Here is a 23,098-nt window from a genome sequence, read left to right on the forward strand (position 1 = left end):
TCGTAGCGCGCCACTCGGTGGAGCGCTATGAGCTTGTAGATCTGCTATTTTTCAATAGCTAAAGCATAACATGATGCTAACACCAAAATGGGTTCCTGTTCAGAATGGGTTAAAACATCCCCCCTCCCCCGGTTATCTGAGATTTTTGATAACATTTAAACGAAATTATTTTTTAGAGGGAAACTGACTTGAAAAGAGCCTTACAGGTGCCCTTTACTCGTGTCTGTCTGTCTGTCTGGCAAATATATCCCTCTGAATGTCACTGCGATGAAGTTGAACCTGCCCACACTGAGAGAGACAAATTATAGCCATTTGTGGCGCTCCACCCCCCCCCCCCCCTCGTCAAACAAGGAGTGCGTTAGAAGCCTGAAGTGTATTTTCATTTCGGTGTTGGGACGCAGGAGCAGGGTTTTTCACTTCATTGTAGTGCACCCTTTGATAGCATTTCTGTAGACTTAGATAGCATCTGATACAGACTTATAGCATGTTATGTAGACAGCACTATAATTGCATTGTATATAGTCATAGCACGCCATAGTACATAATTTATGTATAGCATAGTAGTATATATATATATAGTTTCTATGTATAGTCTCATAATATAGATATTCCACTGTTACTTTCTTAGCTTACGCATGTTTTATGATAAATGCTTTTTTGTGATGTATTCCCATGCTTTTTGTTCTTGCTTAATGTAAGTCTCTCTGGATTAAGAGCGTCTGCTAAATGCCTAAATTGTGAATTGATGTCTGTACTAGTGCTCAGATTAGCCCATACTAATGCAGTGTAGGGTGGGTGACAAGCCTTGTTGGGCATTATGGTGTTGGGGTGGTTTGTGCTATATGTTCACCTGCCAGAAAGAAAAGGTGTCCCACAAAATGCACAAGGTTCCAAGCCTCTACTCAATATGGTCATACTGTAGCTCAGTGTATACCGTACCAGTAACCCCCCCCCCCCTTGGTCTGCCCCGGTAACAAGATGTGCACATGCACGCACTACAGTGGGGTGACGTGCAACAGGCCAACAGCACACACACACCAAGGCCCGCCCCCACTCGATCATGATTAGCGGAAGGTCCCTCTCTATCCTGATTGGATGAAGGCTGGGCCACCGCCCACCTATAGCCAAAAACGAAACCTATGCTTTTTTTTGACCCCAGGGTTAACTGGGGACAGGGAGGAACTCCTTATATTATCACAACAAAACAAAAAAATAAGTGATTTTTGAATGAAGTGAAATCACAGAATATACCTTTTTAAGAAGCAGAGTTAAACCTGTGTCCAGGGTTCGAATGTTCTCTCGTTAGGGTTGGCACTCGAATCTTAATTGATGGGCTTGATTGAACCATTTTTTTTTTCTTCTTTCTTTAATGCAACTAATAATAAGTAATATAATGACATTAGAATAGCTGGTTTTCCATCATATAGGCCTAACTAGCACGAGCTGAGTGGCTACGTGCACATGCATAAGTGTGACGTGACGTCATTAAAATACAGCCCTGCTAGTTAAAACATCCACAGCTCACCACTGCATAATATGGTCTTCACCACACTGAGGCGCTGCTGCTTGACGATGCTTGACGGTGGTATGGTTTTTCTCCAGTGTGAATAGTGAATACGCTGGTGTTTCTTTAGATTACCTAAGTCGGCGAAACTCTTCTCATCCTGTTTACAGTATTATGTTTTTTCTCCAGTGTGGAGACGCAGGTGTGACTGTAATTGATTTGACTGAATGAAACTCTTGTCACACTGTTTACAGATGTATGGTCTTTCTCGAGTGTGGAGACGCTGGTGAGTCTTAAGATGACCTAACTGACTGAAACTCTTGTCACACTGTTTACAGATGTATGGTCTTTCTCCAGTGTGGAGACTCTGGTGAGTCTTAAGATGACATGACTGACTGAAACTCTTGTCACACTGTTTACAGATGTATGGTCTTTCTCGAGTGTGGAGACGCTGGTGAGTCTTAAGATGACCTAACTGACTGAAACTCTTGTCACACTGTTTACAGATGTATGGTCTTTCTCCAGTGTGGAGACGCTGGTGAGTCTTAAGAGTACCTAACTCGGTGAAACTCTTGTCACACTGTTTACAGATGTATGGCCTTTCTCCAGTGTGGAGACGCAGGTGTTTGTTTAGAGTACCTAACTCAGTGAAACTCTTGTCACACTGTTTACAGATGTATGGTCTTTCTCCAGTGTGGAGACGCTGGTGAGTCTTAAGATTACTTAACTCATTGAAACTCTTGTCACACTGTTTACATATGTATGGTCTTTCTCCAGTGTGGAGACGCAGGTGTGACTGTAAATGATGTGACCGACTGAAACTCTTGTCACACAGTTGACAGTGGTATGGTTTCTCTCCAGTGTGGAGACGCTGGTGAGTCTTAAGATTACATAACTCACTGAAACTCTTGTCACACTGTTTACATATGTATGGTTTTTCCCCAGTGTGGAGACGCAGGTGTGACTGTAATTGATTTGACCGACTGAAACTCTTGTCACACTGTTTACAGATGTATGGTCTTTCTCCAGTGTGGAGACTCTGGTGACTCTTAAGATTAGATAACTGACTGAAACTCTTGTCACACAGTTGACAGTGGTATGGTTTCTCTCCGGTATGAATACGCTGGTGTGACTCCAGGTGACCGGACCTAGTGAAACTCACGTCACACTGTTTGCAGGTGTACATTTTCTTTCCTGTGTGACTCAGCCGATGCGTCTTTACGTCTCCCGCCTGAGTTGCATCCTCGGTAGACTGTCGATGGCTGTCATATCTTGGTCCGTCCGTGTCTCCTTGTCTCCGGCCGGCTACAGGGCTGTCGGTTTGCTGACAGGCTGCTGAAGGGATCTGTTCATTGGCTACAGGGCTGTTGGTTTGCTGATAGGCTGCTGAAGGGATCTGTTCATTGGCTACAGGGCTGTCGGTTTGCTGACAGGCTGCTGAAGGGATCTGTTCATTGGCTACAGGGCTGTTGGTTTGCTGATAGGCTGCTGAAGGGATCTGTTCATTGGCTACAGGGCTGTCGGTTTGCTGACAGGCTGCTGAAGGGATCTGTTCATTGGCTACAGGGCTGTCGGTTTGCTGATAGGCTGCTGAAGGGATCTGTTCATTGGCTACAGGGCTGTCGGTTTGCTGACAGGCTGCTGAAGGGATCTGTTCATTGGCTACAGGGCTGTCGGTTTGCTGATAGGCTGCTGAAAAGATCTGTTCATTGGCTACAGGGCTGTCGGTTTTCTGACAGGCTGCTGAAGGGATCTGTTCATTCCTCAGTGGTTGGCAGTGGAGGTCTTCGTGGCTCCTCTTGGCGTGTTGATGGAGGAAGGCACAGGCATATGGACACTCGGAACAGGAGACCCGAGTCTGGACATAGTTCGACTCGCTCCTCCCTTCCATTATCAAATATGATGCCATACAGTAAATGGACTGTGATGGGGACGAGTCCAGGTTTAGGTTCCTCTCGTAGGATTCTGTTTATTACTCCCTCCCTCTTCTTTCCCTGTCTCTATGTTATGAAAGTCACAGTGAGTGTGTTGGTTGTAATATTTTATGATATAATAGGGGAGTGCTGCTTCTTTTATACTATTCAAGTTATCCTGATGTCGGAGTGATGTGTCGTCATTTCCATGTATGGAGATCCATTTGATGAGGTCAGCGGGTTTCAGCTCCATATATGGAGATCCAGTTGATGATATCAGCAGGTTTCAGCTCCATATATGGAGATCCATTTGATGAGGTCAGTGGGTTTCAGCTCCATATATGGAGATCCAGTTGATGAGGTCAGCGGGTTTCAGCTCCATATATGGAGATCCAGTTGATGATATCAGCAGGTTTCAGCTCCATATATGGAGATCCATTTGATGAGGTCAGTGGGTTTCAGCTCCATATATGGAGATCCAGTTGATGAGGTCAGCGGGTTTCAGCTCCATATATGGAGATCCAGTTGATGATGTCAGCAGGTTTCAGCTCCATATATGGAGATCCAGTTGATGATATCAGCAGGTTTCAGCTCCATATATGGAGATCCAGTTGATGATATCAGCAGGTTTCAGCTCCATATATGGAGATCCAGTTGATGATGTCAGCGGGTTTCAGCTCCATATATGGAGATCCAGTTGATGATGTCAGCAGGTTTCAGCTCCATATATGGAGATCCAGTTGATGATGTCAGCAGGATTCAGCTCCATATATGGAGATCCAGGTGATGACCCTCCTATATGGAATACGTGATGTCAGACGTAGATGTGGGCCGATGATGTCAGTGTTGGTCCCCTCCATACAGTCAGCTCCATATATGGAGATCCATGTGTTGTACCAACTTGGTTCATTTGCAACCTCACCAGTAAGAATATCCCTAAATATCCTTACTAATATTGATGACATCAGGGATCTCCATGTATGGGCTTAATTGCGACAGCAGATCGTGTTTACTATGATCCCTGATTTACCATACCTAGCATACCTGATGATGTCATAGTGATGTCACGAGACCTGGGCACAATATATTGGGGCTTTCCCCATGTATGGCGATTTTGAGTGACCAAAAACGCACAATTCCATAGTTAAAGGACCACTTCACCACTTTTCAACCTATCTTCATATAATAGGTCCTCACTAATAATCATGACAACAAAAGTCTACTCGCTGTGTCTCATAGGAGGGCTGTGGGCAGTTCAGAAACCGTCCTCCAGTGACATCATCGATGGGGAATATACAAGCTAATCAAAACTGCAGGCTTTCTAGTCCTGAAAAGTTGCAATGAGAAAATGGAAGCCATCGTTCTCACGATAATACAAATCTAAACATTTTTGTAAAAATAAATCTTGTTTAAATCTGCCTAATGATGATGTCACTGGAGGACGGTTTCTAAACTGCCCACAGCTCTCCTATGAGACACAGACTGAGTAGAAATAAATTGTGATTATTAGTGAGGACCTATTATATGAAGATGGGTTGAAGAGAAGCGGCATCGTCATCTTACAGACAAATATCTACTGAAGATACCGGGGTCTAACCTAAGAACAAAGGGCGACCGGGCTTTCGCAGTGGTTGCCCCTACTCTTTGGAACGCCCTGCCCCTCATGATAAAAAATGCTGAGTCAGTAGACTCTTTTAAGAGACAGTTAAAGACGCATTTATTTCCGTATTTATTTTCCCATGTAGTTCTTACCTGATTTATTTTTACATACCACTATGTTTATGTTTTTTGTGATTCTGCCTCTAGTTTACATGCCTATGTTTTCAGTTTTTGCCTTGTTTATTCTTCGTTAAATTCTTTATTGTCTTTTTTTACTTTATTGTGCTATGTTTTCCTGTTTGGTTTTAACTTGTTGTTTGCTTGTTCTGTGTTCTGTTCAGCACCTTGTGACTTTGTCTTGAAAGGTGCTTTACAGATACAATTTACTTACTTACTTACTTACTTACTTACTTACTGGTGAGCTTGCCGCGACGCAAGTCACACTTGCAAATGAATAAAGTCGGTTCAACACATGGATCTCCATATATGGAGCTGACTATCATCACAACTGTATAATGGAGGGGACCAACCTAAAGGGCGAGGTTGATGAGGTCAGATCAACATATGGAAGAACGGGTTCTGACATATATCCATATATGCTAATATTGATGACATCAGGGATCTCCATATATGGGCTTAATTGCGACAGCAGGTCACATTTACTATGACTTGATCCCTGATCATGTCATATAGTGATGTCACGAGTCCTGGGAACAATATATGGGGGCTTTCCCCATGTATGGGGATTTTGAGTGACGAAAAATGCAAGATTCCATAGTTAACTGCAACCTTCGGTCACACTAATATTTTAATACTTCCCTGCCCCTACACACACACACACACACACACACACACACACACACACACACATTTCCTCAACAATATTAGTAATGACATTCAGATCAGCGGGAGAGAGAGATATACTGTAAATGACCTTGCGTGTTGCTTTCAGGTCCAATAGGTCAGCGCTTAATGACGCTGCAGTGCTGCCGAGCGACCGGATGCACTAATGGACTTAGATTGAGCAGAGCGCTGGCCGCGCTGCAGTGACTGATGCCATGAGGCTAAACCTATTAGGGTTTCCACAAACCTATTTGACCGCATTGCCGTCCGTCACAGAATCACGTCAAAGGCTGTCAGTTGGTTTGTAGTTACTTGGTTCTGGTACTGTTCTATACGCAGCTCTGCAATGCAAAAGGTTGGATCTCCATTGTCTGGAATGTTGTGTTGCGTTATTAGCCCCGATCTACATAAGTAATTTAAATGAGGCTTTTACTATATCAGGCTCACTCTTTATAGTTGCGGCCTGTCCTTAAACCACTGTTTAACCAGCACTTAAATGCAGCACTTAAATGCAGGGAGGGAGGCAGGGAGGCAGGGAGGGAGGGAGGGAAGCAGGCAGGGAGGGAGGGAGGGAAGCAGGGAGGGAGGGAGGGAGGGAGGGAGGGAGGGATGGAGGGATGGAGGGAGGGAGGGAGGGAGAGAAGCAGGGAGGGAGGGAGGGAGGGAGGGAGGGAGGGAGGGAGGCAGGGAGAGAGAGAGAGAGTTTGTGAAAGACAAATTGACTTAAAGTGCATACAACAGTGAGGATCGATAAACTGGGGCCATAACAATAATGACCCAACCGACGAAGCTTAACCAGTGCGAGCACTGAGACTGAGATAGGGATGTTTCTATCATCTGGGAAACAGTTTCCATGAGTTATGCTCATTTCTGAGGGGATGCTATCCTCCCCGCCAATATCTGGCATTCAGAATAAAAATCACACCCGTGTGAAGTGAGGGGCGCTCTTATCGTACTACATCATCATACATCTTCTCATTCCGGCCAATCCAAATTTGCGTCCTCGCCTTCGTCTTCTATGTTTGTGTTTACGCAATGTTTGTGTTTACACAAACACTCAAAACTGTCGCTTCATTATCAATGGCATTTAATGTTTGTGTTAGGACAATGTTTGTGTTTACACAATTTAGTTTGAATCCACAAATTACAATTACTTTTTACAAGGAAACGAATATAACGGGGTTGACAGTTCATGTTCAAGTTGTTTGGCTTTGCTCTTTGTCATGCCAGCTATTGCACATGGCCCAGGCTTCCGAATATCAGTATGGCAAATCTACAGACACACACACACACACACACACACACACACACACACACACTGTTGTCGCTGCGCGCCGCGATATTGAAAGGTGTCACAGGTGGAGGAGGTGGACGGTATAGACCGGGCCAGATGGCGGGGGGGGACTTGTTTCACTTCCAGGCTGCACATGATGACAGACACGGTGGAGATAACGGCACCTCCGTCTAATAAAAGACCCATCGTTCCCTGGGTGACCCCACAGCGCCTCCAGGCCTTTTAATTACATCTGAATGCACGTCCATGGAGAGCTGGGCTGGGATGGAGATGAAGTGAGACCTTCAGCTCTGCTCTGTCTCTCTCTCTCTCTCTCTCTCTCTCTCTCTGTCTCTCTCTCTCTCTCTCTCTCTCTGATTCTCCTCATAGTGTCTGCCTTTGTTGTATATCTGTTTGCTTTCATGTGACTCACTGAGTCATTCTGTCCATTTCGGTTGGCTTTTTGTTATCTTCACGTCTTTCTCTCATCTCCCACCACTCTCTGCCCTTCATGCTGAGGCTGGCTGATGACACTCATGCTCACCGTTAAATAAAACCATAGCACCACCATTAGCCTTTTCTTGTCGCGCACCCCCTATAGAAGGGGTGCACGCACCACAGTTTGGGAACCACTGAGCTAAATAATGGAAAGTTGGTTACCAAATGGACCCTTATTATAGATCTTTTAAAATGAAACCAAATGGACCCAGAAGGGTCTAATTTGGTTTCAATTTAACTCTCAAGAGTTAAAATATTGTTGGACATCTGCATCACTGAATTTACAAGAAGTCCACACAGTTCCGACCAGTTCCTTTCCCCCGCCATCAGGCGCCCCGGCTGGCCAGGGGGAGGTAGATTTTGTGAGGGTACCTATACTACCTACCCTAGGGGAGAACATACAGAACGGCCCTTTTGACAACGCCGCCTCGGGTATGGGCACTGATGGCGCGGAGGAGGGAACACGCCCCCAGCACCCACAGCGTCCCCAGCGGGAATCGAACCCAGGACCTTCTAGCTGTGAGGCGACAGCACTACAGACTGCCACCGTGCCCCCTACACCATACATTTTAACGAAGTGCTATAACACTTCCTTGTAAAAGGTAGTGGAATGCAGCGTTTGGCCCAATGCAGGGAGGGAGGTTCCACATGGGAACACGGAGCACTGGGCGCTCAAGGCCTGCTGGACTTGGAAGGCTCACATTGCGGTCACTCACAGAGACGCAATCTGTGGTTTATTTCACCTCGTCCAGTGATGTAAACAGGTTTTCAATGTAATGAGTCCAGGGATGCAGGGATGGTCTTTTAGATGAGTCCCAGGATGCAGGGGATGGTCTTTTAGATCAGATTGTATGAGTCCCACTTCAACGACGTTAGGAGTCATATTTTGCCTTTTTCTTTTTTTTTTTAACAAATTGCAGCATTTAACTCCCATTTCATTTTATATGGTTATAATGTGTTTATATTCATGTAGAAAACAGAAGAAGGAATGATTATTATAACTAAAGCTAGCAAAAATAAACTAGAATAAAATACAGTACAGTAGTGCATCCCGTGGATGCAGAGGTCGTTGTTTTATTGCTTCCCTTAACTATAAACTGCGTTTTGGGATGCAAAATGCACCCCATTTTAATCTCTGCTCGTCCTTGGGATAAATTGACTTGTTGTTGGAGTGGTAAAAAGAAAGCTGCTTAGATCCTCCCTACTGTAGCTCAGTGAATTCACAAATACAGGTTTGTTTGTGCCCCACACTGCATTCATAGGCTTTACAATACGTCAGCAATCCCTTTTACAGCCTCGGCATGAATGTGGAAACCCGATTTAAGCTTTAATTTCCTCCTGTGGTGTTAGACGTAGTTTCAACATTTCGGTACATTCGCAGTTGCAGATTGTTTTGTTTTAGTTTTCTTTTTTCATGCCTCTTATAGAGCGCCGAAGTCCTGACGTCACTCACTCATCCCCTGGTTCACGGAAGTAATTAATCTATGGAGAATAACATGGGCTCATCTTAAAATCAGTTTCATATAAGCATTGTGGTCCAAAAATAAACCAGCTGTCTCTGCGTTATTGTCATGGAGGTGTCTCTGTGTCGTTTACGACCGTCAGTCACTCATATTTGATACCGTCTGTTTCTAGCGAAAATGTAACTAATTCAGTAGTATATGTAACAATAGCGTTTTCTCTCAGTCAGTTGATTCTTCATATGCATATGAGTGAAACGGCCGGGATGACACAGTTCTCATATGAGGCGATCTAAAATCTCCCCTATGGGGATTACAATGCAAATAAAAAGTACCTGCGCCCTCTACCGATATTGACGTCAGACTTCGGTGCAGCTCTATTGATAGACCAATAATTGTTTTTCTTTGTCTTCTATACTTATTCTGCTTCACTGTCACATTATTTGTGCTTCAGAACTTGATGGAACTTGATGAATCAAGCATAGCCGGTTCTGTGACGGCAGCTGGGAAAGGACATGAATTGGTTGACGTGATTAACCTAAGTAGGGAGGGGAGGGTGCGAGGCTTGAAAATAGCAGATGTGCAACAGGGCACGCTCACAACACATCACGCTGCGACAGGACTTTCTGCACACGACACCGGCACATAACAACGTCAATCAGGCTTGAGAGTCCATGACTCAGCCTTTTTTTTATTTATTTCTTTAGGAAACGGTGAGCGAAAGGTGATCTGTTTGTTTGTTTTTTCAGTGGCTGTGGTTGCTGAGGCTCGACACGATGCGGTGGGGATAGTGAAGTGGGTCAGGAGGAGAAAGTCGTGTAAACTTGGCCCGGGGAAGGTTGTTGACGTCTTGCTGTAGTAGCCAGTTTGTTTTCTTTATTTCTTTTTTAGTTATAAGTGCTCTCCCTCTCTCTGTGTGTGTTTTTGTTTTTTTAAAGGTCAGGAAGGTTTGGACTGGAGTTCATGGGGAACTGAGCCAGATTTTACTATTTTGAAAAACATTTTGAAATCGTTCAACTTGCTTATCTAAATCGACATGTTGCGAGCTTGTAGAGCGGCCATTTGAAACTATTTTTAAATGTTTTTCAAAATAGTAAAACATGGCAAAAGAGTAGATGACTAACTCTGGCTATTTTTTTCTTTTTGGCAGAAATTGGCTGGCATGTCTGTCTGACTTGTTATCCACTGGGAAGTGGGAAGTTGCTTGCCTACGACGTGTTTATGGTCTCTAAACCACAGCCAAACCGAGTACTATAGACGAATAACAGTTTATAGTAAAAGAAAGTCCAGTTTTATTCTGACCCCTCCACGAAAAGGCCTCGTTGTCCTGACCCCTTATCCATCATTTATACATTATGGATAATTAGTGTGGACCTAAACTGTTATTCGTCTATAGTACTTTATTTAATAATGCTACATTGACTGTCTGTGATTGCACCCAGTAACAGTTGAGAAGAGGAAGCAGTCATTGCTCTTCAGTTCAGACGACAAGTGTAAAAATTGGAGATTCTGAAGTAGGCAGAAAAACGTGATCATTGTTTGCAGCCAACACATGCTAATATCTGATTGAATATGTTAAATATTGTTTTCTGTTAATGTTGGCAACTTGGCACACTATAGTCACTAGAGTCCATCCATTATTTTTTCCACATAACATGAACGCCGGTCTACTTTACCATATGATGCTGAGAGACAATGTGTATCAGTAAATAGGGGGGGGGGGGGTTATAGTGCTCCTACTTTTAGTCAATACTGAACAGATGGCGTTGAATCACGATTACTCACTCGCTGAGGTCCCCACCTCCCCCCGCCCCCACCCACCGGGGTTGAACTGAACATTTCCCCGCCTAATATTGAACCAGTTTCCACTGAGAATGAATTGGTTCTGAACACAAATAGTTGGTTTGGAACTGGAACCAAGAAAGGCTGCCGGTTCCATAAAAGCATCAAGGTTCCATTAAGTATCTTAGAACCAAAGTTATTTTGGTGGAAAAGGGGCCTGAGGGTCATTTTGGGCGCCGGGGACCCCTTTTGGTGTTAGCAACTTAGCATTATGCTATGCTTTAGCTATTGAAAAATAGCAGATCTACACGCGCAGATCTATGCGCGCCACTCGGTGGCGCGCTATGAGCTTGTAGGTCTGCTATTTTTGAAAAATCGAAGAACGACTGACATAGAAACATAGCTTTTTCAGAAAATTGTCAGGATGTAGAAGAAGACATTTTGAGAATCTGATCTCAGGTCAAAATGGGTTAATGTTATTCATTCAGAACAAAATGGAGAATAAAGAGACAAGTGGGAATACGATGTCGGGCAACAACAACGGGAGTTGTTTTGGCTTTAGGAGCTTTAGTGTTTCACTCATGATGCTCTCGTGCATCATTCATGATCCATCAACCAACATACGTCGCAATAAACAAAGGTGTGCTGAACGTTAGTCATGACACTAATCTGTTATTTCTCATCTCTCCTTCCCTCCCTTATTCTCTGTCTTTCTCTCTCTCTCTCTCTCCTACTGGCTTTGCTTTCTACCCACTGTCTCTCTACCCACCGTCTCTCTCTCATGCAGGCTTTGCAGTCTCACGTTGAAGAAGCTCATCGTCCTCAGAGAACTGGATAAAGAACTCAACTCGCTGTCCATAGCTGTGAAAATACAGGTTGGTTTTATTATATCGCACGTCAACAATGGCCAGAACAAAAGCCTGTTTCATAGCAGTGTGTCACGGACGGTCTCTTCGCTCTTGCTATTTCGCAACCATTCTTGTGTGTGCAACAGAATATAAATCACTGTGTGCCTATAGGTACCTATAGACTAATCCCTCTCCGATGGACACAGGCCCACTTACCCTTTACACGAAGCCCTTGAGCCACATCTAGTCAAGGCACTTGAAAAGGCAAAACAGGCATTGAAGTAGTTAAGCAGGGAACATAAGTACGATAAGCAGGATTTGGCATCTTGTATTGATTTGCGGAAGCATTTCTTACAGCTTAAAGCCCCAGTGCCCATGTTGCCCGTCCTCTTTTCCTGTGTCTTGTCTTGTCTAAAAATAGGAGAGTACTGTCTGTCGTACCATATCCTTCTCCCTCACAGCAGGGAACGTCTTGGCTTACCTCCACTGATCTCAACTGGCACACGGTGATTGTTAGAAGACGTGGGTGTGTGCAGTCAGACTGGGGTTTCATCACCCTAGAGAGCAGTGCACTCAGTAGTGGTCCTAGCAGTGGTTGTGAATATGATGGTCCACTGCCTTCTAAACACTTTGGTTAAGTTTAGAGGGGGAGCGCTGAGGGCAGTGTGTGCTCCTCACAGTATGTATATTACACAACACACACACACACACACACACACACACACAGACACACAGACACACAGACACACACACACGCACACGCACACGCACACGCACACACATGCACACATGCACACATGCGCACATGCACATGCATACATGCACGCACACACACACACGTGTGTGCAAAGACATGCAGTATACTGTAGCGTACATTATACTGTACATATACTGTACAATATGTCCCCCATGGTGTTCATGTTGAAGCGGTTAACCCAAGAAAATTGCCAGACATTTTGCTCTTGCATCATAACTCGTACCAACGAAACGAACACCCTGCAAAATGGCCTCCGTGTGAATAATAATTATAATAATAATAATAATAATAATAACTAGAAAAAGTGCCCTTCTGGGCACAGGTCTCCACCAGGATAGGAATGTAGGACATTGCCACACTTCATCTGGTGGTTGGATAAAAGGGCAACTAAAGTAAATTGGAGGTAAAAACACTTTTCGGCCAGTTATAGCGCCACCTTGAGGCTGAGTTGAAATTGTTCATGTGGCATTTCGTCCTCGGCCTAGTGGGAATGTGGGTGCACAATTTCACGGAAATCACGCGATGTGTTCATGATTTGCAGCATTTTGTTTGAAACTGAGCACTCCTGTGAACTTTGGAAGCCAATCTTAACCAATCAGGATGGAGTCTGAGAAATCTGAAAGACCGGTTTCGTTGAATGGCTCTAGAGAGACTGTGTACCAATTTGCGTGATGTTTGGACAAAATCTGTAGGTGTACTGTGCAAAAACTTGTTTTGCACAAAGCGGCCTCCTAGTGGCGCTATAACAGGCCGTTCTGGAAAGTTTGGGGCAGAGGTTCATTGTTGGCATCCAGGGAGTGTGTGTGCAAAATTTGGCATCGACCGGGTTAACGGTGGCCGAGATTAGCTGCTCACGGACACACACACGGACGGACGGACGGACGGACGGACGGACACACGGACGGACGGACGGAGTGCAAAACATACTCTCCCCCCATGCCTTCGGCCTGGTGGAGACAATAATATCAGGTCACTTGATGGCAGTTTGATGTCCTCCTCCTGCTGCAGAGTCATGATGATTCATCAGATGTTTCTCTGATATGGAGTCGGTGTCGTTTGGGGAGTTTTCTATTTCACCAAGCCAGCGTTCCTCTGACTGTGGACGATGTAAACAAGGGCTGTGAGATTAATTTACACACAGTGTCGGTGGTTCTGTCCCTTTTTGATGGTGCTGCTGTGTGCCACCGTCCTGTGGCCCGTCTAGAACAGGGACCTTTAACCCATTTTGGACTGAGGTCGATAAAAACATATGCTTCTAAATCCAGCCTCTAAAACATTTTTCTGAAAAACGGAACCCCAGAATTATCTGGGCCACCGACCCCCATCTCAAAATATGTTGTTCAAGGGACCCCCTAGAAGCCAATAATTTAGTAAAAATGTTCACTCTGAAATATATACTCAAAGATTTGCGGCCCCTTTTTCGCGACTTTTCAAAAATAGCAGACCTACAAGCTCGTATGAGCTTGTAGGTCTGCTATTTTTCAATAGCTAAATTATAACATAATGTTTAAAACACCAAAAGGGGTTCCCGCCCCAAAATGGGTTAAAGATGGAGGGGGGGCCACTATATAAATCCTACCAGTCTCACAGAGAATTGGTCGTCTATAAATGTGTGTGTGGCTCTGGGCCCGGCCCGGCTACATCTCAGACATGCTGAAGCCATATGAACCCAGTCTAGAACCCTCAGGTCATCTGAGGCTGGCCTGCTGATAGTTGGAACAAAACATGGGGAAGCAGCATTTGACTATTATGAGGGATGGCAAAACATCGGGATACGCCGAGCAGTGCCTAGGAGTCGTTAGCTTAAGACGGTAATACACAGGAGAGTGTTATTGACTAGCGTGGCTATAAAGATGGCGGCCGATGGCGCCATGAGCTCTATGTATTTACGGTCCTTGTATCGTGTCCTATAAGTCCGCTTTCTCCTCCTCATCATATACGCCTTAATAAAATGAATAAATATGTTATGCAATCATTTACCATTCAATTCCCAGTCCCTCATTTTGCCTCTCGTCCTGAAGGAGAACCCGAGCGACCCGAGTGTGGGCCTTGCGTCATCATCCACTCTGCCCCGCATTGTCTCCGGAGCGTGAAATCTGTCCATTTGTGGCTGTGGCCGCCCGCGGGACAAACACAGCACACCACAGCCAGCTCCGCTATAGGCTCTCCTCATGGAGTACAGCTCGGGAAACTGGAGCATTAAATCCAATTTCCAGCAGGTTGGGCTGCAGAGGACAGAGACCCCGTCAAGGAGATGAAGGGGGCACCGCAGCTGTGGGAGCCGAGGGGGAGAACATGAGGCTTCTTTGTGACTTGAAGGGCTAATGAGAGAGCCTCGCGCACTGCATGGCGAAACGCTGTGCGTCTCCATGTCCCTGAGGCTTGGTGGGGTTCAGTTGGCTGCGTCCATGGGAATCTAAACTATCAACCTTTTTTAGACCCACTCCCAAATTCCCAAGCAATGATAAAGTTGGCTGAAGTCCAGTGATTTTTGATGACGATTATGATGATGATCGATAGGGATGTCCCGATACACTTTTTTTGTTCCCGAACCGATCCTGATATCACAATTTCTGTGTTAACCTATTCCGATACCGATACCAGAGTATAATATTTATGATAATAATTAAAAAAAAAGAACATTTCTTATTTTATCTCGTGTTGTTTATAGCAGACTCCCCAATCAAATGTGCACTTGCAGTTTGGGCAACTCGAAAAGCAAACATTTTATTTACCTGCCATAGTGTCAACCCCTTACCCCTGTGTCGGATCGGTGGTTAGACTGGCATATTCACCGATACTGATACCTGATATAATAATTAACTTTTCAAATGCAAGTTTAGAAAAAGTGCTTCGAACAACACAAATAACAACAAATCACAAAGGCAAAAAACACATGCGTATAACAAACATACAGAGCACAATCAATTTAAAACAAAAGCAATCAAATGAGCACAAGCATTAGCCAGAGGCTCTAACAAAAAGCCGTCCTATAAAAATGAGTCTTTAAGATAGTTTTAAAAGTGCCCAGTGAGGTATAGCCTGTCTAACTTCCAGTGGAAGTTAATTATACAGGTGAATCAACTTCCAACTTCCTTATAACAAAAGCTCTACCACAGGGGTGATAGAGCACATAGGATCAGAAATATAAGACTGGAGATATGACCAAAAAGGACCGATACAGTATCGGGACATCTCTAATGATCGAGCATGATGATGAAGACGATGATGAAGAGTTCAGCTTCAGTCTCCTGGAAGCTGCCTGTTCCCACTGGGCAACTCGTCCCTTGAGTCAGTCTGTCACATCACAGACTGGCTGGAACACGCTATCCCTGCAGCCAGACCCAACAGGCCTCCTCCTCATCCCTGCAGCCAGACCCAACAGGCCTCCTCCTCATCCCTGCAGCCAGACCCAACAGGCCTCCTCCTCCTCCTCCTCTATCCCTGCAGCCAGACCCAACAGGCCTCCTCCTCCTCCCTGCAGCCAGACCCAACAGGCCTCCTCCTCCTCCCTGCAGCCAGACCCAACAGGCCTCCTCCTCCTCCCTGCAGCCAGACCCAACAGGCCTCCTCCTCCTCCCTGCAGCCAGACCCAACAGGCCTCCTCCTCCTCCTCCTCTATCCCTGCAGCCAGACCCAACAGGCCTCCTCCTCCTCCTCTATCCCTGCAGCCAGACCCAACAGGCCTCCTCCTCCTCCTCCTCTATCCCTGCAGCCAGACCCAACAGGCCTCCTCCTCCTCCTCCTCATCCCTGCAGCCAGACCCAACAGGCCTCCTCCTCCCTGCAGCCAGACCCAACAGGCCTCCTCCCTGCAGCCAGACCCAACAGGCCTCCTCCTCCTCCCTGCAGCCAGACCCAACAGGCCTCCTCCTCCTCCCTGCAGCCAGACCCAACAGGCCTCCTCCTCCTCCCTGCAGCCAGACCCAACAGGCCTCCTCCTCCTCCTCCCTGCAGCCAGACCCAACAGGCCTCCTCCTCCTCCTCCTCCTCCCTGCAGCCAGACCCAACAGGCCTCCTCCTCCTCCTATCCCTGCAGCCAGACCCAACAGGCCTCCTCCTCCCTGCAGCCAGACCCAACAGGCCTCCTCCTCCCTGCAGCCAGACCCAACAGGCCTCCTCCTCCTCCTATCCCTGCAGCCAGACCCAACAGGCCTCCTCCTCCTCCCTGCAGCCAGACCCAACAGGCCTCCTCCTCCTCCCTGCAGCCAGACCCAACAGGCCTCCTCCTCCTCCCTGCAGCCAGACCCAACAGGCCTCCTCCTCCTCCTATCCCTGCAGCCAGACCCAACAGGCCTCCTCCTCCTCCCTGCAGCCAGACCCAACAGGCCTCCTCCTCCTCCCTGCAGCCAGACCCAACAGGCCTCCTCCTCCTCCCTGCAGCCAGACCCAACAGGCCTCCTCCTCCTCCCTGCAGCCAGACCCAACAGGCCTCCTCCTCCTCCCTGCAGCCAGACCCAACAGGCCTCCTCCTCCTCCTATCCCTGCAGCCAGACCCAACAGGCCTCCTCCTCCCTGCAGCCAGACCCAACAGGCCTCCTCCTCCCAGCAGCCAGACCCAACAGGCCTCCTCCTCCTCCTATCCCTGCAGCCAGACCCAACAGGCCTCCTCCTCCCTGCAGCCAGACCCAACAGGCCTCCTCCTCCCAGCAGCCAGACCCAACAGGCCTCCTCCTCCCAGCAGCCAGACCCAACAGGCCTCCTCCTCCTCCTCCTCCCTGCAGCCAGACCCAACAGGCCTCCTCCTCCTATCCCTGCAGCCAGACCCAACAGGCCTCCTCCTCCTCCTCCTCCTATCCCTGCAGCCAGACCCAACAGGCCTCCTCCTCCTCCTCCCTGCAGCCAGACCCAACAGGCCTCCTCCTCAGACGAACCTGTCTGACTGATAACCAATCTGTTATCTCTATCGCACACATGCTCCACTGCTGCTGCAGAGTGCTCTGCTCTGCTAACTACATGGGCTGCAACACCAGTATGCACTCAGCCTTTTTCATCTGCGTGGGACTGACTGGGGAGCCTCGGGTCGTGACGAGACATCCGCCATGTCCTGTAAAGAACCCCCCCCCCCCTTTGCTCCTCCAGCTACTGTCCAAAGCACTTTACCGTTAACGGCTTCGATATGATACAGTTGTGCCGTGCGTGTGTATTGTGCAAGTCCCCCCCCCCCCCAACATCTAAATCTATTTAACAGTCATACAGTACATGGAGTCCTTGACCCTGAATCATCTCATGTCTGAGCTGTGTGGAGACGGGACTCCCATGTAGAGGGAATTGTACGTCCTTAAAAATAGATATTGTTGAGAGTGTACTTGGGTAGTATAGTGGTGGGGAACGGGTGGTGTTGCCAGGGCTTTCCGACAGGCGTTTGGAGCTGGGCAGAAGGGAGGCGTTGTCGCAGACTGTCTCCCATCGAGCCCCGAGAGACGCTCAGGAATCTTCAGTGGTGGAAAAAATTCTTGCATGTTTTAACCCATTCTGACCTGATCAGATTTAAAAAAATGTCTTCTAAATCCTGACAGTTTTCTGAGAAACCTATGTTTCTATGTCAGTCGTTCTCCGATTTTTCAAATCATATAAATATTTTTTATATTATTTTTCAATAGCAGCAGAGAGAGAGAGAGAGAGAGAGAGAGAGTCCAAGCTCTCTCTCTCTCTCTCTCTCTCTCTCTCTCTGCTCTCTCTCCCCGCTCCAAGGCTCCGTATTGTTAATGCATGTCAGGCAGTTTGAGAGCACTTGGCTTTTGTTCCCTGATTCATTGTACTAGCTACTAAGCTTGAGAAAAGGAGCGCTATACAAGGCCCGGCTTTGTGGCCCCTACAGTTAGTGACAAGGTTGGCCCGTCATGATTTACCCCCCCCCGTCCTCTGTTCTCTGCACAAAACATCCACTGTAGATACTGTCAAGGCTACTGCCAACGTGCTCCGTCATCACAGCATATTGACTGAGAGCCATGATGTATAGACAAGAGATTATGTAACAGTTGAATATTCTGTGAGGCATTGCTTTGGCAGAGATGCAGATACTGTACGCCGGCAAAATGCTGAGTGTAAAACATGGACCCCGTAAAGGGTTCTGCTCTGTGCTTCTGTTACACTGTAGTAAAACATGGACCCCGTAAAGGGTTCTGCTCTGTGCTTCTGTTACACTGTAGTAAAACATGGACCCCGTAAAGGGTTCTGCTCTGTGCTTCTGTTACACTGTAGTAAAACATGGACCCCGTAAAGGGTTCTGCTCTGTGCTTCTGTTACACTGTAGTAAAACATGGACCCTGTAAGGGTTCTGTTACACTGTAGTAAAACATGGACCTTGTAAGGGTTCTGTTACACTGTAGTAAAACATGGACGCCGTAAAGGGTTCTGCTCTGTGCTTCTGTTACACTGTAGTAAAACATGGACCCTGTAAGGGTTCTGTTACACTGTAGTAAAACATGGACCTTGTAAGGGTTCTGTTACACTGTAGTAAAACATGGACCCCGTAAAGGCTTCTGTTACACTGTAGTAAAACATGGACCCTGTAAGGGTTCTGTTACACTGTAGTAAAACATGGACCTTGTAAGGGTTCTGTTACACTGTAGTAAAACATGGACCCTGTAAGGGTTCTGTTACACTGTAGTAAAACATGGACCCCGTAAAGGGTTCTGTTACACTGTAGTAAAACATGGACCCTGTAAGGGTTCTGTTACACTGTAGTAAAACATGGACCCTGTAAGGGTTCTGCTCTGTGCTTCTGTTACACTGTAGTAAAACATGGACCCTGTAAGGGTTCTGCTCTGTGCTTCTGTTACACTGTAGTAAAACATGGACCCTGTAAGGGTTCTGTTACACTGTAGTAAAACATGGACCCTGTAAGGGTTCTGCTCTGTGCTTACACTGTAGTAACGACTCCAGAAGAACACCATTGTTGTATTGTATTGTGCCTGTTGATAAATTACAACAACACAAAATGCATCAAATTGAGATGAAATTGAATCAAAGGGGGATAAAATAAATGATTGCTCAACAAAAAACTAACAAAAAGTACTCGTATCGGTACTCGGTATACCGGCGTGTACTCAAAGTTAAGTACTCGTGGCCCGGGCGATTAGCTCAACCGTCTGGGCACCTAATAGGCTGCCAAGCCAGACCGAACGGCATGCCGCGGGTTCGACTCCCGAGCCCCGACGGCCTTTGCCGTGTGCCACTCCCCAGCTCCCTCCCCCTTTCCTGTATAATTACTGTATACCCTATCAATAAAGGCAAAACAACGCCAAAGTAAGACGAGTACTTGGTCCGAAAAAACTAAATGGTATCGGAGAATCTCTACTGAACAGTGACATCGGGAAGATGTTTACATTATCAAAAATAAACGTAGCCTATTTATCTGCCACTATGATCTGGAGAGGGAGAAGGATTATGTGAGGCCTTTGTGTTGCTCGCACTCCGCTGTTCCTCCTGGCCGATTGATCTGACGGTGTTAGTTAATTGAAGCATGGTTGTTTATATGCCTGCTCTGTGGGCTGTGACTCTCCTCTACCCCTCAGCACCTCATTAGCAGAGATGAACGGGTTCTTGGCTCCTTTTCACTTGTATTGATGCTTATCTTGTCCATATCTAGGGTTTTCAGTCATCCCTCTCTTCTCATCGTCAACATGTTTTGTAGATATGAAAAGGGAGGGGGGAGGGGACAGAAGTATTTAACAAAACAAGCTTTGGTTTCACTAGACTTGACTCTCTGGAAATGTTACATGGTTTGTTATTTTTTTATAAGGAGTGGTGCAACCACCCCCATCTGAAAATATTTCGTTCCAGGGAGGGACCCCCCCAGAAGCAATGATTTGAGTTAAAAACGTTTGCTCTGAAAGAAATTATATATTCAAAGATTTGTGCCGCATTTTCCCGATTTTTCTAAGCGCGGCACCGAGTGCTATGAACTTGTAGGTCTGCTATTTTTGAGTGGTGCAACCACTCCTACAACCAGCTTGCAATGTCCTCGTACTTGTTTGTTTGTTTGTGTGTGTGTCTGTCTGTGTGAGCATGAGTATGTGACTTAATAATAGCAGTAGGGGGCGCCAGAAACAGTGAGAGGGGTAGTGACTCTAATGAGAGAGAGTGAGAGAGAGAGAGAGAGAGGGGGGGGGGGGGGGGGGAATTGCACCACTCAGTTCACACGTGTGTGATTTTCAATAGCTAAAGCATAACATAATGCTTGAAACACCAAAAGGGGTTCCTCGCCCAAAATGGGTTAATGGGTCTCTCTCCGGGGTATTAAAGTCAGATACAGGATATCCCTGTTGTCCCGTGGTGCTCCGACCCCAAATCTTATTTTACAATAAGTGCAAGGCTATTTAGTTACCTGAACTAATTCTGGACACTTAAGACGTTTGTGAACTAGGCTGGATGTGCTGCCATGCGTCAAAGATGTGGCCTCCTTTTTAAAGGTTCTGTAAGGTTTCGACAACAATTTCCCACGGGCCAAATACTTTTCTCTGGCCAATAAAGCATCTGACTATATCTCATGCATAAAATAATCCTTTCATTGTCGGGTGCCACAGCCAGTAATTTCTAAATGCCTGCAGCAACATTGAGAAACAAACGACATATGTCTGGGATTCAAAAGCCAGTATAGGAAGATGTCACTGTTAGGAATGCTTGCCGGGGCCCAGGCCGTAGCGTAACGGTCTGGGCACCGGACTGGTGATCCAGTCGCGGTGTGCCGCGGGTTCGACTCCCGGACCCGACACGGCCTTTACCGCATGTCATCCCCCCATCTCTCTCCCGTTTCCTGTCAGCCTACTTTCTATCCCTTAAAAAATCAATAAAGGCGTAAGCCGCAAAAAATATCTTAAAAAAAAAAAAAAAAGGAATGCTTGCCGGGTTGATCGTTTGCTACTGGTAATGGCTCATATAACGGCACATATTTATAAAAGAAAGAAAATCTGAATTTATAGTACGTTTATGATCTCCTGATGAACCTTTACTTCTCCTTCCTTGTCCAGGGTTCCAAAAGGCTTCTGAGATCAAATGAGTACGTTCTCCCACCCAGTGGCCTAATGGAGACCGATCTGGAGCTCACCTTCTCCTTACAGGTAAGGAAACTAAGCAAAACGTTGGCAACAGTTTGACTGCAGTGATGAACCCATTCTGGGCGGGAACCCCTTTTTGTGTTTTAAGCATCATGTTATGCTTTAGCTGTTGAAAAATAGCAGATCTACAAGCTTGTAGATTGAACTTGTAGGTGTGCTTTTTTTTTGGGGGGGGGGGGGGGCGGGGGGGCGATCCAATTCCGATCATTTGAAAATGACGTGATGGGCCTCGTTTTCTGATCACCCGATCCGATCGGGACAACCCTAGTTACAATACTTCCAAAGCATCCCGTAGGTTTTTGAATTTTGGAACAATTACACAATTTCTCTTTATATTTTTTTACACAAACATTGCACGGCAAGCAGTAACCTCACCAGAGCCCGGTTTATATTTACCGCTTGATGCGTAGACTCTACAATCAATGTTAAAAAAAAAAGATCTGCAAAGTATGGTTATATTCTCAATTTCTCATACATTCTTAAACAGTTTATTATTGGTAGATGGAAAATGTGCACAGCGCACATTTAAATCATGAATCAAAATATAGGGTGAAGGATTGTGCTGTCAATCAGGAAACGGTACAGGAGCATATGCGGTACCTTGTGGATCATTGCATACATAATATTTCAGCCAGTCAGCGTTTTGAGCAATCAGATTATTAATTTCCCATTGGAGGAATTGCTCATTTTGCTGTGGAAGGACCATTGTAGTTCATACCCGGTCGCACTGATTGCTTGTTTTTTTCTGAGCTCTGAGCTAGGCTGCCTGACAATCTGACGGATATGTACTGTACTATGTAAATGAGTAACAGAGTTTCCCTTATAAAGATTGATGGTGTTAAGTGTTGTACATACAGTAATACAGACTGGCATGGAGCTCAACTGGAACTGTATGAACAAGAACTGTTGAAATGAGTTGCAGGGTTGACCGTTGTGTGCTATCATAGAAACCTTCTGTTTCTGAAATGAACTGTGAATTGAAATGATTTTTCAATATACTTGCCATTGTCCAGTGCTCCAAGCATTACTGGCCTAGGTTATACACGTGCTTATTTACTTTTATTCATGGCACATGAAATGTTGCCAATTGGTTTCTACTAGGGATGTCCGATATTATCGGCCGATATAGGCATAGAAAAATAATATCGGAAAATATAGGTATTGGAAGTTACAGGAGTTCTTACTGTATGGTGTGAGAAATGTGAGTCTACCATAATCACAGTAATCCTTCATATTCCATATGGGCTTTTTCCACCACTGGAAAAAGCCTGCATATATCGGTATCGGTTGATATCGGTATCGGATGTTGGATATCGGTTAAAAAAAAGTCAATATCGGACATCCCTAGTTTCTACAGTCCATCTTCAACGGTTGAGTTTCTTTTTTAAAGAGGTAAACTGAAAGAATTACATAAAAAAAAAAAAGATTAACCCTGAACAGTAAATTATACTGTGACTATGTGAGTTGCATGTGCTTAATGACCTTGTACAGTACATTGGCTATTTTTGGAATTTCCTTTAAAAACTAAGTCAGTGAGTTATTGAGTCGGCTAAACTTGCA

At 45.8% G+C, this 23,098-nt stretch overlaps 1 protein-coding gene across 2 annotated transcripts in view; it reads left to right on the top strand.

Moving 5' to 3' along the window:
* LOC310866210 (phosphofurin acidic cluster sorting protein 2-like) overlaps nucleotides 1-23,098 on the top strand; it is a 101,638-nt gene that overhangs the window by 23,433 nt on the left and 55,107 nt on the right. For both annotated transcript variants that reach the window (XR_014569900.1, XM_083775685.1), the window contains exons 2-3: nucleotides 11,660-11,747; nucleotides 21,452-21,541. Coding sequence is in view for 1 of the 2 variants with exons in the window: in XM_083775685.1 (XP_083631811.1) it covers nucleotides 11,660-11,747; nucleotides 21,452-21,541 (178 nt within the window). In the remaining variant the exon portion in view is untranslated. The remainder of the gene's footprint in view (nucleotides 1-11,659; nucleotides 11,748-21,451; nucleotides 21,542-23,098) is intronic.

Source organism: Protomyctophum parallelum (genome assembly GCF_964188405.1).
Source record: "Protomyctophum parallelum genome assembly, chromosome: 10".
In the NCBI taxonomy this organism is placed as follows: Eukaryota; Metazoa; Chordata; class Actinopteri; order Myctophiformes; family Myctophidae; genus Protomyctophum; species Protomyctophum parallelum.